Here is a 17,593-nt window from a genome sequence, read left to right as displayed (position 1 = left end):
TGGAAAGGACTCCATTTAAGAAATGTCCAACGTGTGGTGCTAAGTTTCCAGACAAGGACCTACACGAGGTGTGCAACCTCTGTCTATCACCTGAACACGAATCCAGGGACTGCGAAGCCTGCGCAGCATTCTCCTCCAAGTCTACAATTAGAAACCGTTGAGCTCAAAGACACGCGGTTTCGAGAATGCAGTCGGAGGCAATTCCGGAGCTGTTCGAAGACCAGCACCTCGAAGAGGAAGAGGATCATGAAGAACAGTCGGGGTCGGAAGTGGACAAGTCGGATGTCGAGGAATTCGACGTTCAACAAACCGTGATTGACGACGTCCCCTTACCAAAAAACCGAGCCCGTGCGGTAACGACCCCGCCTTCGAGCCCGGTCAAACCGCTGAAAAAAGTTTCCGACGCCCCGCCTTCGGGTCCGGCAACGAAACTGAAACAGAAACCGAAACTCTCGGTCTCCCACCATGTCGGATCCAAGAAACGGTCGACATAGACTTCGACACCGAAGCTTCATGCAAGGGAAAGCTCGGCATCGAAACATTCCATGTTGAAACCGAAACATGCTTCGACGTCGAAGACTCACTCGACACCGAAAAAATCGGAATCTAGCACATCCTCGGTGCCGAAAACACCGAACATTGACGATCGAAAGCAAAGGCACCTTTCGGAACCAAAAACTTCGGTACCGACACAGGAGCAGCAAACAGATCCAAAACAAAAGACTTTGTTTATCGATCCACAAACTGGCAAAGTAGTGTAAAAATCACCGAAAAAGAGGAAGAATGAACAGCTAGATGACAAAGCTCTTCATACTAAGAAGAGAACAATGGGGGTAAAAATACAACTCCTCCTCCTCGGCCTAGAGTCACAACTCTTCTCCTATTCCTCACACTATGCCAACTATTCCTCCACCTTCTACACCAAGACCATCTACACCTCAAACAGATGTAGACAGTGATACAGGGCAGGGAGAACCTTATGGGGATGAGGGCACTATCCCAGATGAGGAAGACCCATGGGAGAATTATGATGCAGGGTCAGATGATAACGACCCACATTTATATCCTTCAAAACCTTCACTACCTGATGATAACACAGGTTTTGTACAGCTGATTAATAGGGCAGCAAAATATCATAAGGTAGATCTACATACAGAACCTCAAGTAGAGGATTTCCTATTAGAAACACTACCTACTGCACAAAGAACATCAGGCACTCTACCTATGCTGAAGGGTCTTCTCAGTCACACAGCAGACATATTCAAAGACCCAGTGAGGGCTAGGGTGTTAAACCCAAGAATTGATAAAAAATATAAGGCAGCTCCAAAGGACCCAATATTTATCAAGGGACAGGTACCTCTGGACTCGCTTGTAGTTACAAACGCTCGCAAAAGAGCAAACTTATAATCTATGGGAGAAGCCCCTCCACCTGATAAGGAGTCAAAATTAATTGATGCATCAGGCAAAAGAGTAGCATCACAAGCGGCAAACAGCTGGCGCATAGCCAATACACAAGCGCTACTTGCACGCTATGATAGGGCGCATTATGGTGAGTTAGAAAAGCTCCTCACACATCTTCCTAAGGAACATCAGAAAAGAGCAGATCAGCTTATACAGGAAGGAAAGATAATAACTAACACTTCCATTAAGTGCGCCTTGGACGCGGCAGACACTGCAGCAAGATCCATCAACACAAGTATCATGATAAGAAGACATGCATGGCTTAGGGTCTCAGGGTTCAAACAAGAAGTACAAACATCTTTATTGAACCAACCTTTTGATCAAAAGACACTTTTCGGCTCAGGTACAGATGAGACTTTAGAAAAGATGAAAAAGGACACAAACAGCTAAGTCAATGGGAGCATTACAAGAGCCAACACAAAGGGGTTCCTTTCGTAGATCCACCTATAGAGGGGGCTCAAAAGGTGCAGGAACAAGTCAGCAATCTACCTCTTTCACACCAACATCACCCAGAGGTAATTCAAGAGGCAGTTACAGAGGTAACAACAACAAGGGTAGAGGTCGCGGAAATAATAACAACCGCAACTCCCCAACCCCAAAACAGTGACTTAATACAACTTCCCCCAGACCACATAACACCGGTCGGGGGACATCTATCACAGTTCCTACCTGTCTGGGAAAACATCACATCAGACAAGTGGGTGAGACAAATTATCCAACATGGTTATTGCCTAGAACTCACAGCTACCCCACCAAACATCCCCCCCAGACAGCGTCCAATGAGTCAAGACCATCTGACATTGTTAAAACAAGAAGTACTATCACTGTTACAAAAGCATGCCATAGAGAAGGTTCCAAAACATCAATAAGGGACGGGAGTATACTCTCTGTACTTCCTAATCCCCCAAAAAGACGGGTCTCTAAGGCCAATCTTAGACCTCAGACCTCTCAATGCATACATAAACTCGGAACATTTCCACATGGTCACGCTCCAACAAGTACTTCCTTTACTGAAGAAAGGGGACTTTCTTTCTACACTGGATCTAAAAGACGCTTACTTTCACATCCCAATTCACAAAGCCCACAGGAAATACCTAAGGTTTGTAGTGGAAGGACAACATTATCAGTTCAAAGTCCTTCCGTTTGGGGTCACAACGGCACCAAGGGTGTTCACAAAATGCCTAGCAGTGGTTGCAGCACACCTAAGAAGACAACAAATACATGTCTTCCCTTACTTGGGCGATTGGCTAATAAAGGCCAAGTCACAAGAAGAATGTCTTCACAACACACAGAAGACCATTCAATTGCTGCATCACCTAGGGTTTACGGTGAACTACAAAAAATCCCACCTACAACCAAACAAGATTCAACAATACCTAGGGGCTACTATAGACACAGAAAGAGCCAAAGCATACCCCAATCCAATCAGGATACAAACAATGGTTACGCTGATACAAAGATTTCAACCACAACACTCACTACCTGCACGAGTGTTTATGCAGCTGTTAGGCATGATGTCCTCCTGCATACTGCTAATACCATATGCCAGACTACAAATGCGTCCACTACAGGAGTGTCTAGCGACACAGTGGAATCAGGCTCAAGGTCAGATTACAGATCTGGTGTTGGTAGACGACCGTACGCATCGCTCTCTGAAGTGGTGGAACACAGCAAACATTTCCAAGGGACGGTCGTTCCTAGAACCAATTCCACAAGTGATACTGACAGCGGACGCATCGCTCACCGGATGGGGAGCACATATGGACAAATACACAGTACAGGGGAAATGGAGTGTGCAGCAAAAGAGACTGCACATCAATTACTTGGAACTACTAGCAGTAACTAACGTGTTTCTTTCAGGTAAACAAGTTACTTACCTTCGGTAACTATATATTTGTAAGAAACATTAGTTAGTGATAGGTTCCTTACCGCCCCACCCATCCTCCCCTTTCTGAGAACTGATTTCTAGGGTTAAGGTCATCCCTTTCAGGGCCCTAGTTTCAAATGCACCAGTGGTCAGTATCTTGCATGGCTCTGCGTTCCTGGCGCGGAAAGTCCTCTATAGAACTGACGTCAGCGCACGTCGGCATGTCTAAGTAGCTCCGACAATGTCATCTTGGCGACTAGGACGCCAACGACATACGCGGAGCCGCACGATGACGCCTACCGACGCACAGGGGTACTGCTGACGAAAGCTTCCCGGATCCAGTCTGATGCCTGGGGGTAATTCTAAGGTAAGGAATCTATCACTAACTAATGTTTCTTACAGATATATTGTTACCACAGGTAAGTAACTTGATCGACGCAGTGCGTTCAGTTAAAGGTTGCATGCTGAAGAATAGTCATGCAAGCCAGACCTCTGTGTGTGGTGTGGTCTATTGCATGCTCCCAACCTAGGGAGGACGCTACATCTGATGACACTACATTACCTTTTCAACATTTGTCATTTCTAAATGTCTTATTTATTTGTGATTGTTTTTCTATTGATGAAAATTATTCATGCTGTAGAACAATCCTTACCAAATTAAAATGATATGCTTGCTTTCAGAATAAACACAGGTTAAAAAAAAAGTATACAACATTTTTTTTCAGATTTACAGCATGACACTTCGATTATCAGCCTTATGTGAGACTTATGTTAAAAATATAATCTCCGAATACAAGTTGGCTATACAGTGTCAGCCAAGGAGGAGGACAAGATTCAGAAAACGACTACGAAGCACTAGCAGCAGTTCACCATGCTCTAGCAGAGCATCCAGGTACCTGAAAAAATATGTGTTGGGCTCTATGAAATTCAACTTATTATTCCAAAATGTCTAACGGCTAAGCTTTGTCAGAATTTAGGCCTGGTCCTGGCCTTGGGGGAGTAAAATGGCAACCAGCAAAGTCCTGTTCTTTAGAAAAGTTCCCAAAGGCTTCAGAATGCCTACTTATAAAGTGGACCCAGACATCATTAGCCAAGCATCCCCAGTTGTTGGGCTATGTAAATCAAACAAGGGATAGATGGGATTTATAAATATCGAAGGAAAGCTGATTTAGTGGGTTCCGGATGTGTTTCCACTAAGTCCACCAGACAACTGATAAATATTTGGTCCTGCAGCTTTCATAATGTGAGGCCGTCGGTATCCCACTGATCTAGAGAAAGATTTATGCCATAATAAGTCCCTTGTGCTAAGTGGCACTATGCGGCATTGACTGGCCTCTTGTTAGCTCTCTAGGCATTTCAGAACTTTTTCACAAAAGAATACTGTAGAAAATAATCTATGGGTGTGCGGACATTATCACCAGCCCGTTATTCTGTTTCATTGAAAATATCCCATATAAAAATTAAAGTTGTGCTTGCACTCACTCAAAACTGTTGTGCTTCATTATCTGAAAGAAACAGGTTAGTATTAGATTCCTTACCTTAGAATATCCCCAGGCGCCAGACTGGATCCTGAAATTTTTGCGTAGCAGTACCCTTGCGCTTTGGTAGGCGTCATCTGCGGCTCTGCGTCCGTCGTCGGCGTTGAGGGCGCCGTGATGATGTCGTCGGAGTACTTAGACACCGCCTCCGCGCACTGACGTCAGTTCTTCTTTTTTCCGCGCCGGCAGAGCAGATCCAGAAAAAGTGGTACCTTTGTAACCTTTTGACTAAACTTTTTTTCCGAACGGTGACGGTAGGGATGCCAGGTTTCAAGCCCTGTGATGACTGGGACCGACTGATGTCGGTCGCTGACCCTCACCGCCGGTGTCTTCACTGTCTCTGCGTCGATCACGACGACAAGGCCTGCCCCGACTGCCGAGCCCTGACTTCGAAAGCTAGGCGGGAGCGGTCCAGCAAGCGGTTCGAGCTCCGGCAGTCAGCCCCGCTCCGCGAGAGGTCCCGGTCCGGACGGAGGTCGAGGGACCGGTCGCGGGGTCAGAGCCATCATAGATCCGGGAGTCGACATCACTCTTCAGGCTCGAAGTCGTCAGGTAAGCACAAAAAGTCGAAGAGACGTCATCGCTCTTCTGACTCCCCCCGACGCTCGCACGATGTGGCCGGGGGTTCGGGTGACACCGCCCACGCGGCTCCGTCGGAGTCGCGTGCGTCGCGACCTGCCCCATACCCTCCGGTCCCTGGGCAGCAAGCGACGCCGGAGGAGATCGAGTGCTTCCTCATGGCCATGAGCTCCCTCTCTCCTCCGACGGGCTCTGCGGCGCCTTCGGGCCCAGCGGACCCGTCTGGTGGCCCTAGCGGGTCGGGTGCTTCGGGCGAGACGCCGGCGGGTGCTTCGGTGCCTTCGGGCCCGGCACCGCAGGGCCCCGCTGGATCCGCTTCCGGATCCGGGTCGTCGCCGGTTGACCTAACGACCTCCCCGGCGCCGGTCCCCAGGGTGTCACCTCCTGTGCCGTCTCCAGGCGGCGCTGTCCCCGATGCCTCCCTCAATCCGGTTTCCGGCGTCGGAACGGCGCCATGGGCGCCACTTTCGACGCTGCTTGGGGAGTTTTACTTCAATGAACCGGTCCCATCTTTTGACAACCCTGAATTTCAGGATATGGGTGATGAGGAGTATTGGGAGGGGTCTGAGGACCCTCTGACACGTGAGTGTCAGTCCCAAGAGGCCTGGACAGGTGACTTGGGGATGCCCGTGGTCTGGACACTTCGCCAGACACTGGTTTTGTCTCACCCCCTACCGTGGCTACGGAGGAGGGGGCAACCTTCAGTGTGGTGTTGACGGGGGCGGCCAAGGCCTTGGGTCTTGAGCTCCCCGTCGCGGCCGTGAGAACTAACCTCCTCACTGAGGTCCTTAAACCGCAGTCAAGCTCGGCTGCTGTTTATTGAGGCCTTGACTGATGTTCTTTTGGGCACTTGGTCCAGGCCCGCTACAGGTGCGCCTGTAGATAGGAACGTGGCCAGACCCCGGGCGACCCTTGTTTCCTGTCCACCCATACCACCCCCGAGAGCCTGGTGATCCAGGCCTCCAACTCCCAGACCGCATTCCCGTCGGCTCCGCACGATAAAGAATCCAAGAGGTATGAGAAATACGGCAAGAAGGTATTCTCCTCCCTCAGCTTGGGACTGCGGTCTTCCAACACCGCATGCCTCTTGGTGCGCTACACCCACTCTCTGTGGGACATGGTCGCGGACGTGCTGCCACAATGCCCGGCGGAGGTCAAGGCTAAACTCGCCCAAGCCCTTGTGGGGGGTCGAGATGCAGCACGCTATTCCATCCGGTGTGGGCTGGATACCAATGACTCACTGGGCAGAGCGATGGCAACGACGGTGGCGATTCGTCGCCACGCCTGGTTGAGGTCCGACAACTTTTCGGCCGATGTCCAGAATACCCTCATGGACATGCTGTTTGATGGCTGTCGCCTGATTGGCGACAAGGCAGCCCATGCGCTTGAGCGCTTTAAGGACTCCAGGACTACGGCCAAGTCCTTGGGCCTCTCGGCCCGCGCCTGCAATCAGGTGCTTTTCGCTCCTTACATGGCCAAGGAAGGGGCGCCCCCACACGTGCTGACAGCCACGCACCACAGACTAATTATCAACGCGGTGGCGGCCGTGGAAATCGCCGTGGCGGCGGTCGGGGACAACAGCGAGGCCAGTCCACACTTACCCTTGCAACATCCGTCTCAAAACCCTCTAAGTCTGTGCTTTCAGGCCCATGTGACGCCAGTGGGGGGCAGGGTTCGCCATCACCACTTCCACTGGCGCACTGTCACATCGGACAGGTGGGTGCTGCAAATCGTCCGAAGGGGCTACTCCCTCCCTTCGAGACTATCCCTCCAGCCATGCCACCGCAATTCCACCGCGTGTTGGGGGATCATTTGCGACTTCTGCAGGAGGAAGCTACTGCACTCTTGGCCAAGGGGGCCATCGAGCGCGTTCCTGGGCCAGAAGTAGGGTGTGGTTGCTGTAGGAGAGTAGGGTCTGCAATCCTATTGTCACCCCAGATTTTTGCTTTTTGCTTCACTGGCTTACGACTTTCCCTGGCTGTGGGCCTGCTAATCAGACCCACAGCCTAGCTGTTCTCTCTCTAAATTGAGATCCATGTACCTTAGGTGCATTTACCAATTGGTACTGGGTCACTCTTGTAAGTCCTTGTACAGTGTACCATAGGTACCCAGGGCATAAGTGAACCCAAGGCCTACCGGGGGCTGCAGCATGTATTATGCCACCCCTGGCTGGCCCTCCAAATCTGACACAACTGGCTGATCAATCAGCTGGGGCAAGGTGCTGTAATCACCCTTTGCTTTAGATATAGTATACCTATATCTAAACCTAAAATGGACACATATACTCCTATAAGTCACTCCTATGACAGGCCTTAACAATCCTGGAGGCAGAGTGCTTGGAATTATGTGAGATAGTGCTCTGGCATGAGCTGAGCCTGTCTACAGCTTTCGGAACCAAGTCCTTTAGCTGGTTAAGTGCATTATAATCCTCGCGGTTATTGCTAACTTTGGCATAGCATTATCAAAACATGTCGAGTAAGGTGTCATACGAATTGGAATACTACCCCCTCGCCAGTTCTGGCGACGGGGGTAGCATTCCACCCTTCTAGAGGGACACAACATGTACCTAACTGTGAACCCCGGTTAAAGTTAACCCGAGCCTCAGCATCACAAAATGGACGCTGCCACCACAGACACAAGTCTGACCTCCTGCTGCTGGGAGTCCTTCCAGCGAGGGAGGCTTGGACAAAGGGTTTCCTGCCTTGGAAGGTGCTAGCACTACCCCAGACAGGATTTTGTGTATTGGGTGGACAGGGCTGAAAGGAATGAGACATGCCTGGGGCACACAAGGTGTCCCTGTGCATACACCGGTCTAAACCAGTTCCTGGGGCTCTCCAGCCCCAGCTCTGGCGCAAGACTGGACAAAGGATAGGGGGTGTAACCACCCCCCTTCCTGGTCTCACCCATAGGTGGGACCTAGTCGTAGTACAGCCCCCTTTAGCAGGATAAAGGTAGGAGCTGGTCCCATTTCAAGTTAGATTAATCCTGAACTGAAACTCTACAAGAAGAAACTCTGAACTTCGACTTTCTGCCAAGAAGACTGAAGAAATCTCCCTTGTGGGCAAGGAGTGTCCACCCTGCAGAAGCAGGCACCATCAGCGTCCAGCGGCTTCCCTTTGTCGTCTTCCCTCGAGGATCCAGACTTCAGAGCCCGAAGTGACCCGGATTCCCAGACCTCTCCGACCTCAACCCACATCTGCTGCCGAGCTGAGACCTGTGGGTGCGACGAGACACGCAGGACCGGCCATCTTGAAAGAAGCAGCATTTCGCTCCAGCACGACTTCTGAGGTAACCTCGACCAAGTGCTTTAGGGACTGAGAAGCCCCGACCCCGAGCAGCTCCTGCACCGAAGACCAGCCCTCCAGCGTCCACGAGATCTGCGTGGGGCCCTTCTGCCTGTTTGCTGCTCGACGCGTTGTCTGGTCACTTGCCGGCTGGCTAGTGGCCTCCTAGACGACGATCCACGACATCAACACCACTGGTCTGGTTGCTCCAGACTGGCCCTTGCTTCCTTCCAAAAGAGAGGCATCCCCGACCCTCCTGGTCCGCACCAGACGTCTTTTCCACTCACCGCGTGGGTTGCCTTTGCCAGGGCCTGTTTACTCCAAATCCGGATCCGACAACGCAGACAGCGAGAGCCTGCGTGGGACAGCTGATGCCTCCATCCTGGTCGTCGAAGACACCACCTGGTCCACGTGGCTGCAGAGACAAGCGTCCACTCTTCACCTGATCGCGACGACGACATCTGGTTCCACTCCTGGTTCCACTCCAGTCACTGGCTAGTGACTTTGAACATTGTCCCCTCTGCTTTCAGGTCCTCCTCTTCACTGCTCCACCCTTGGATCACACCGGGCATCTTCCTCCTGGTCGCCTGCAGCATCTTTTCTTTCAGGCTCCATAGACTTCAACGCCGGAACCCGACACGACTTCGCACCTATGCACCCGCAGCCTGTGGGTGAGGTAACAAGAGCATTTCGGTGCTCCAGGGTAGATTGACTCTCCTAGTGTCCAGTTCCACAGTCGTTTTACTCCTAACTAGTCAAGATTGTCCGTACTCACCTTTTACTTGAACTGTACTGTCCATAGACGTTGTTACGCATCTCGCGTGTGAGTTTACCCTCTGCACACGCGTTCCGTGGGCCTCCTATTACTTACCTACGGTTAGGGTAGTGTGGTCCCAGCGATCCTACTGCCTCTGGACAGTTCCATTCCTTCTATCGACTTTCACATTCCACTTACTTAGTATATGGTTTGTTGTGCCCCTAGGGCAACATTGTGATTGTGCGACTTAAACGTATTTTTCTTAAGAGTCTTGTCATGTGCTTAGCTCTCTGATCTCATAAAGAGTTCAGAGGTGTTTCTTAGTTAATAAATATCTTGTTTATTTTCATAACTACCTGTGTGGTGTCCTTTCATTTGGTATTCAAAGGGTTATATGTGGTAAAACAGCTTGCTTCCCATGCCTAAAGAGTTTAGCCTAAGACTGCTTTGTCCATGCTACCATTAGGATAGCTGGTCTATAAGGTTGACTTACAACCAATCACCATAAGGGTTGTTTGGACTGATACAAGGTGATCACTAGAACTAGTGAGCATCATATATCAGGCCAACTTCTCACATTGGTGTGCAGCGGTTGAGATTTGAGCTTGCTGTTTGTTTTTACCAAATATAATCTTGAGATATCATTTGAAAGATCACATAAGGTACCATAGGTACATATAACAAAGCTTAGAAATACTCTGAGTTCTACTGAACCAGCTGTTGTAGTAGAAAGGGAGTAGCACACCCTGACTACAACTCTTAGCAAGGGATCAGTAGGAAAACCCATAATGTAGGAGAGTGCACCACTTACACCTCACTAAAAAGCATGTCTATCACAGAAGAGAACACAGTGGCTGCCCTTGGTGATATTGACCCTCCACAGGTCATTTCAAGATATGCAGCCCTTAGCTTCCAGGAGATGAGACAATTGTGTACCTCCAGGAAACTAAAACAGGGTTCAAACCCTACCCTTCCTTTTCTGATAGGTCTCTTAGAGACATATGATGCAAGAGGGGCTTCTAATCCAGGCCCATCTGATCTTACAGAAGGAAACATACCCCCAGTAGAGGAGGACTCTAATCTCCCTGAAACCGAAGAAGTAGAGGAAGATGGAGACTCATCTGATGGAGAGGTAGACAATGGTCAGGGAGGAGTCAGGAGATTTACCAATGCCAACTTAAGCATGCATGAGAATGGAACTGGGGGAGCCTCAGACACATCCTTAAGCAGGTTTAACCTTGGGAATAGACGAGTTAGGTCTCGCTCCAGAGGCTCTAACAGATCTATTCACACCCATGTCTCTCAGGCATCTTCCCAGAGAGGGATGACATCCCCTCAAAGAAGAGAGCATGGAGCTGAGATGAGGGAAGTGAATCTGAGGATTGAGAGGGAATAACTTGCCCTTGCCAAAGAGAAACTTGCCTTTGCCAGAGAGCAGAAATTGAGTGGATTAAATTCCACTGGTGGCAGCAACATTATCCCTAGAGATAAGGACAGGAGTTTTGATTACAGAAAACGGAGTAAGATAGTGCCCCCTTTAAGGTAGGGGATGACATCCACAAATGGATGACTGATTTGCAGAGAGCCTGCAAAGTACAGCAGGTACCCCAGAGTCAGTGGGCAGCTATATTGTGGCTCTCCTTTGAAGGTAAAGGAAGAGACAAGCTCCTCACTGTTAGAGATGAGGATGCTAATGATTACCAAGTCCTAAAAAGTGCCTTGATTGATGGGTTTGGCCTAACAACTGAACAGTACAGGTTAATGTTCAGAGACACCCAGAAAACTCAGGCTCAGGATTGGATTGACTTTGTGGATTGTGCCACTAAGGCTTTGGAAGGCTGGTTACTGGGAAGTAAAGTTACTGATTACACAGGATTGTATAATCTAATTATGAGATAGCAAATCTTAAATAATTGTCAGAACCAGTTGTTGCATCAGCACTTGATTGACTCAGATCTGACCTCTCCCTAAGAATTGGGAAAGAAGGCAGACAGATGGGTCAGGACAAGGGTCAAGCAGCAGAACCAGAACCAGGGTGGTGGCCAGAAGAAAGCAAACCAGAAGGGTAATTAAGAGAATAAGCAAAATGACCAGAAGTCTTCAACAGGGCTCCAACAATCTAAGGAGGGTGGGACCACTAATACTCAAAAGAAGAATGAAGGTAAAAAAAAAACCATGGTGCCAATACTGTAAAAGTAAGACTCACTGGTTTAGTGAGTGCACCAAAAAAGGCACAGCTCCTACCACTACTGCCCGTAAGGCACCTGCATCCCCTAGTACAGTTAGTAGTGGTAGTGCACCCCCCAAGGCTATAGTTGGGTTAACCCTGGGTACTGAGGTCGGTTCTGACTTAATTAGAAAACCTACTCGGGCTGTTCTTGTTTGTACTGGGGACATGGATATGACCCCTACAATAAGTCCCAGTACTCTGGGCAAGTACAGGCAAATGCCTTTGATTAATGGAAAAATGGCTCAGGCCTACAGGGACACCTGTGCCAGTGTCACTATGGTGACACCAGCATTTGTGGACCCTGAACAGGTAATACTAGGTTCAGACTACTTAGTGACCAATGCTAGCAATGTCACTACCAACCATAGTATGGCACTTGTTAATTTCTCCTGGGGAGGGGTAACTGGCCTCAAAAGGGTTGTAGTTAGTTCAGACCTCCCAGTGGACTGTCGGTTGGGCAATGATTTGGAATCCCCCTTATGGTCAGATGTGGAGTATAGGACTCATGTGGAAATGTTTGGTTTGTCAGCACATGTCCTTGCTGTGACCAGGTCACAGGCCAAGAAATGCCCAGCTGAACAAGCGCTGGATCCTGGAACAATGGACCAGACACTTCCCAAGAGAAAGAGCAGTAGGGTTAAGGCAGTGCTTTCCCCCATGCCTCAAGGTGAGGATCAGTCCTCTCAGGAGGCTGACCCAAAGACCCCAGAAGGAACTGTCCTAGAAGAGCTTGAGCCTGAACAGGTTGAGTTTCTTGGGACAGGGGGACCTTCCAGGGCAGACTTGAGGCAGGCACAGTTAGACTGTTCCTCTCTTGAACCCCTCAGAAAGCAGGCTGCTGCTAAGGCTGCGGGGAATGCTACAGGTACCCACAAGGTGTTCTGGGATGATGGACTCCTATTCTCTGAGGCAAGGGACCCCAAGCCTGGTGCTACCAGGAGGCTGGTTAGCCCCATGTCTCTGAGAGATTTCCTTCTTACCTTAGCCCATGAGATTCCCCATGCAGGTCACTTATGCCAGAACAAGACTTGGGACAGGCTTGACCCTCACTTTCACTGGCCTCATATGTCTGAAGACACAAAAGAGTTTTGTTGCTCATATGTCACCTGCCAAGCCAGTGGCAAATCAGGTGGCACAACAAAGGCCCCCCTTATACCACTACCTGTGGTGTGGGTACCCTTTGAAAGAGTGGGGATTGACATTGTTGGCCCAATGGACCCCCCAACAGCATCTGGGCACAGATTTATACTGGTGGTAGTGGATCATGCCACCAGGTACCCAGAAGTTATTCCCCTTAGGACCACTACAACTCCTGTTGTGGCCAGGGCCCTACTTGGAGTTTTCTCCAGAGTGGGGTTTCCTAAGGAGGTTGTCTCTGACAGAGGTGCAAACTTTATGTCAGGATACTTGACTGCAATGTAGAACGAGTGTGGTGTCAATTACAAATTCACCACCCCCTATCACCCTTAGTGCATTGGGCTTGTGGAGAGATTCAACAAGACCCTAAAAGGGATGATAAAAGGGTTACCAGAAAAGCTTAGGCGAAGATGGGACATCATTTTACCCTGCCTTCTGTTTGCTTACAGAGAGGTCCCACAGAAGGGGGTTGGCTACAGCCCTTTTGAGCTTCTATTTGGGCATTCTTTAAGAGGGAGGACCCCTTTGTCTTGTGAAGGAAGGATGGGAGTTACCTCTCAAAAAGCCTAAGCAAGACATAGTGGACTATTGGTCCCTGCTCCAGGATGGCAGAGTACATGGAGAAGGCATCTAAAAACCTTGAGGCCAGCCAAGAACTGCAAAAAGCTTGGCATAACCAAAAGGCTGTCCTTACAGTTTACCAGCCTGGACAGAAGGTGTGGGTGTTGGAGCCAGTGGCCCCAGCAGCTCTTCAAGACAAATGGTCTGGACCCCATACTATCATTGAACAAAAGGGAGAGGTCACCTATCTGGTAGACCTTGGAACTCCCAGGAGCCCTCACAGAGTACTTCATGTGAACAGGCTCAAGGCATTTGTCAACAGGGAAGACATGGACTTGCTCATGGCTACAGATGAAGGACAGGAGGAAGAGAGTGACCCTCTCCCAGACCTGCTCACTCAGAACTCCGGACAGCTTCCTCCTGGTCGCCTGCAGCATCTTTCTTCAAGGCTCTATAGACTTCAACGCGGAAACCCGACACACTTTGACACCTATGCACCCGCAGCCCGTGGGTGAGGTAACCAGAGCATTTCGATGCTGAAGGGTAGATCAACTCTCCTAGTGTCCAGATTTCCAGTCGTTTTAGTCCTAACTAGTCAGAACTGTCCGTACTCACCTTTTTCGTAAATTGTACTGTCCATTGACTTTGTTACGCATCTCGCGTGTGAGTTCACACTCTGCACACGCGTCCCGTGGGCCTCCTATTACTTACCTAAGGTTAGGGTAGTGTAGTCCCAGCGATCCTACAGCCTCTGGACAGCTCCATTCCTTCTATCGACTTTCTCAACCCACTTACTTAGTATATGGTTTGACGTGCCCCTAGGGCACCATTGTAATTCGTGCAACTTAAACGTATTTTTCCTAAGAGTCTTGTCATGTGCTTAGCCCTCTGATCTCACAAAGAGTTCAGAGGTGTTTGTTATTAATAAATATATTGTTTATTTTCATAACAACCTGTGTGGTGTCCTTTCATTTGGTATTCAAGGGGTTATGTGTGGTAAAACAGCTGGCTTCACATGCCAAAAGACTCCCAGAGTGCACTGCATGTTGTACTAACCCGGATAGCGCGCTCATACTAGCCTGTCCCTTTAACGATAGCTGGACCACTCCCATTCATTCCACTAACCCACGTGATCACGCTCACCTTAACGAAGTCAATCGCGGTCAATGGCGTTCCGCCAGAACCAGCGAAGAAGAAAGCAGGACACCATCCAAAAACTTTAAGGTTAGTTTTTAGTTAGGAATGCGTGCTAATACGCTCGAGTACACTATATCCGTAACATTCACCTAATACGATCCTTAACGTCTTCCCCTTACAGGAGCACGCTACAACTTGCGAACGGTACAAGTAAGCAGTTTAGAGTCTATTACCTGCATCGCGTTCACCGCACTTGGGTTTAAAAGGGTCACAGAAAGGTGTACCTTGTAAACAGCCCTCACGCCCCACTACTTTGCTACCACAGCATTACTTTGCTATCACAGCAATATATGACCTAGATGCATGCGCATCCTGCGTTTTTCAGTTTGTTTTTCTATAATATTTTTGATACATACATTTTATGTTTGCAGAGTCCTTTCCCTGATGAAGGGGTGTTTAATACCCCGAAATGCATTGGATGCTCATAAGGATTGTACCATATGATACCAAAGACGATTGAATTCAAAAAAATGCAAATAACGTACTAAAGAAAAATGATGAATAAAAAATCATGATTGCAAACATTTCTTGAAAAATATTTGTCGAAACCTCTGCAAACCGCAGAGGGAACATAGTGTGCATACTAGGATGGGGCCAGTGTCCCACTGACCCCACAACAAAGCCTTAGCCCTCTGATCTCACAAAGAGTTCAGAGGTGTTTGTTATTAATAAATATATTGTTTATTTTCATAACAACCTGTGTGGTGTCCTTTCATTTGGTATTCAAGGGGTTATGTGTGGTAAAACAGCTGGCTTCACATGCCAAAAGAGTTTAGCCTAAGACTGCTTTGTCCATGCTACCATTAGGATAGCTAGTCTATAAGGTTGACTTACAACCAATCACCATAAGGGTTGTTTGGACTGATACAAGGTGATCACTAGAACTAGTGAGCATTATATACCAGGCCAATTTCTCACACACCCCACCTGCACAACGTCATTAATCTCTCCCTCAAGACCGCGACCTTCCCAGAGAGCTGGAAACACGGCGAGATCAATGCCCTACTCAAAAAATCTAAGGCAGACCCAAGAGACCTCAAGAACTTCCGGCCCATCTCTCTGCTCCCTTCCCGGCCAAGGTCATCGAGAAAATCGTCAACAGACATTTAACCCGATACCTCGAAAAAAACAGAATCCTGGACCCTTCCCAGTCAGGGTTCCACAGCAACCACAGCACAGAGTCTGCCCTCATCGCCGCCACCGACGACATCAGGACCCTGCTGGACAGCGGTGAGACTGCAGCACTCAGTTCAGTTCAGTTCTTTATTTATTTCGGTGGTTAAAAACCATCATAAAAAATACACATTACATTACAAAACCACATTCAATCATTTTACATTATTATTCTGAACTTTACAGTATTAAAAACAAATTTAAAATTGTTGTTATTTACATTAATTGCAAAGGAGGGAGCAGTTAATTCATTTCATCCTACATCAACCCCTGGTATTTCTTAATTTGACCACGATTTTTAAAAAACTCATAATAGAACACAGAGTACGCGTCTCAGTTAATCTTTGCAAGAATAATAAAGCAGTTTTAGCATGGCATATTTTGGACTCCTTTAAAATATCCACCAGAAATCTTTGGCGCTGGGTTTTATAAAAAGAACATAATAGTACAAAATGAAGGGTGTCCTGCGGAGACCTATTGTCGCAGCCGCAGGCACCCTTCTGCTCAATTGTTAGAGTAAAACCAGACGGATAAGCTAAAATGTTAGGTAACAAATTGAGCCTAAAACGACACATTAAAAACCTCTCTTGTTGACTACGCATTAAAAAAAGATACGGTTCCATGCCCATTTCGTCACTCACAAGAGAGTGCGCTACTACAGATGTTTTATTAGAGTCAAATTGATTCCTGCTATAATCATATTTGTCCAATAGCTGCTTTTGAACACGATATTTGCAAGAGCTATCAATCTTTGAAGGGTCAGTAAATAACATTTGGTGGTCAATAGACTCTAGGGTTTCTTTAATGTATTTAAGCCAAGGGATTTACAACCATCTGTCTCTCCGAAGACAATCTTCAATAATCTGTCTAGTTAGTTCAGCGTTTGGATTTAGCCAAATTCGGAGCCAGGTCAGAATTGGTCTTACTTTAATCAGGTCAGATATGTATGGGGTACCAAGCTCCTTGTGTGTGATTGCTGCCGGGATGCTCTGTGGTAGCTTTAGCAGTTTCTTTAGGAATTTATCTTCCTCTGCTTGTATCTGGTGTGCATCCCTAAAGCCCCATACATCTGCCCCGTAGATAGCTTTAGAAGTGCTGACCGCTCTATACAATGTCATTACTTGCTCAGGGGACCAGCGACCCATCCTTCGTGCAAAGTTTAAAATGGCACCATTCGCTGAGACAAGTTTCCTGCACCTTCCCTCAATCAGTGGGGCGAACCTGATATTTTCATCAAACAAGAGACCCAGATATGAGAAAGTATTCACAGTGTCCAAAACGTGGGTTCCTATTTTGCACACAAATCTCTTGAGGTTTTTTTCCGCCACCATGATAAAGGACTTAGTCAGATTTACAGAAAGATTAAGATTCTCCATGAACCTCGTAAAGCCACTGATTAGCTGCTGCAGACTTACTGCTGTTCGTGCGAGTAGGACCGCGTCGTCCGCGTACAAAAGTACCGGTATGTGACGTGATCCTACTCTTGGGCAATCAGTCCCCAGTGTCAGCAGAGCACTCTCCAGGTCATTTATGTAGAGGGAAAATTGAAATGGAGCCAGGATACACCCCTGCCTCACCCCGCTAGTGCACGGGAAGGGATCGGTGCTCACCCCTCCCGAGCTATAGCGGACCTTGGCAGTGGTGTTCCAGTGGAGTTCCTTAAGTATGTTTATCAGATCTGGGTCAATTCCCAGTCTATACATGAGTGCCCAGAGTTTAGTTCTATTTACATTATCAAATGCATCTGCAAGGTCCATGAATCCCATATACAGGGTACCTTTATCTGATTTAATATATTTAGCAGCTAAA

At 48.3% G+C, this 17,593-nt stretch overlaps 1 protein-coding gene across 2 annotated transcripts in view; it reads left to right on the top strand.

The window, feature by feature from the left end:
• BRWD3 (bromodomain and WD repeat domain containing 3) overlaps positions 1-17,593 on the top strand; it is a 1,253,402-nt gene that overhangs the window by 1,131,026 nt on the left and 104,783 nt on the right. For both annotated transcript variants that reach the window (XM_086918755.1, XM_086918756.1), the window contains one exon: positions 4,054-4,220. In XM_086918755.1, coding sequence (XP_086774881.1) covers positions 4,054-4,220 — 167 coding nt within the window. The remainder of the gene's footprint in view (positions 1-4,053; positions 4,221-17,593) is intronic.

This window comes from Lissotriton vulgaris, chromosome 4_1 (genome assembly GCF_964263255.1).
Source record: "Lissotriton vulgaris chromosome 4_1, aLisVul1.2, whole genome shotgun sequence".
Taxonomy (NCBI): domain Eukaryota; kingdom Metazoa; phylum Chordata; class Amphibia; order Caudata; family Salamandridae; genus Lissotriton; species Lissotriton vulgaris.
This window is presented reverse-complemented; position numbering and strand designations above follow the sequence as displayed.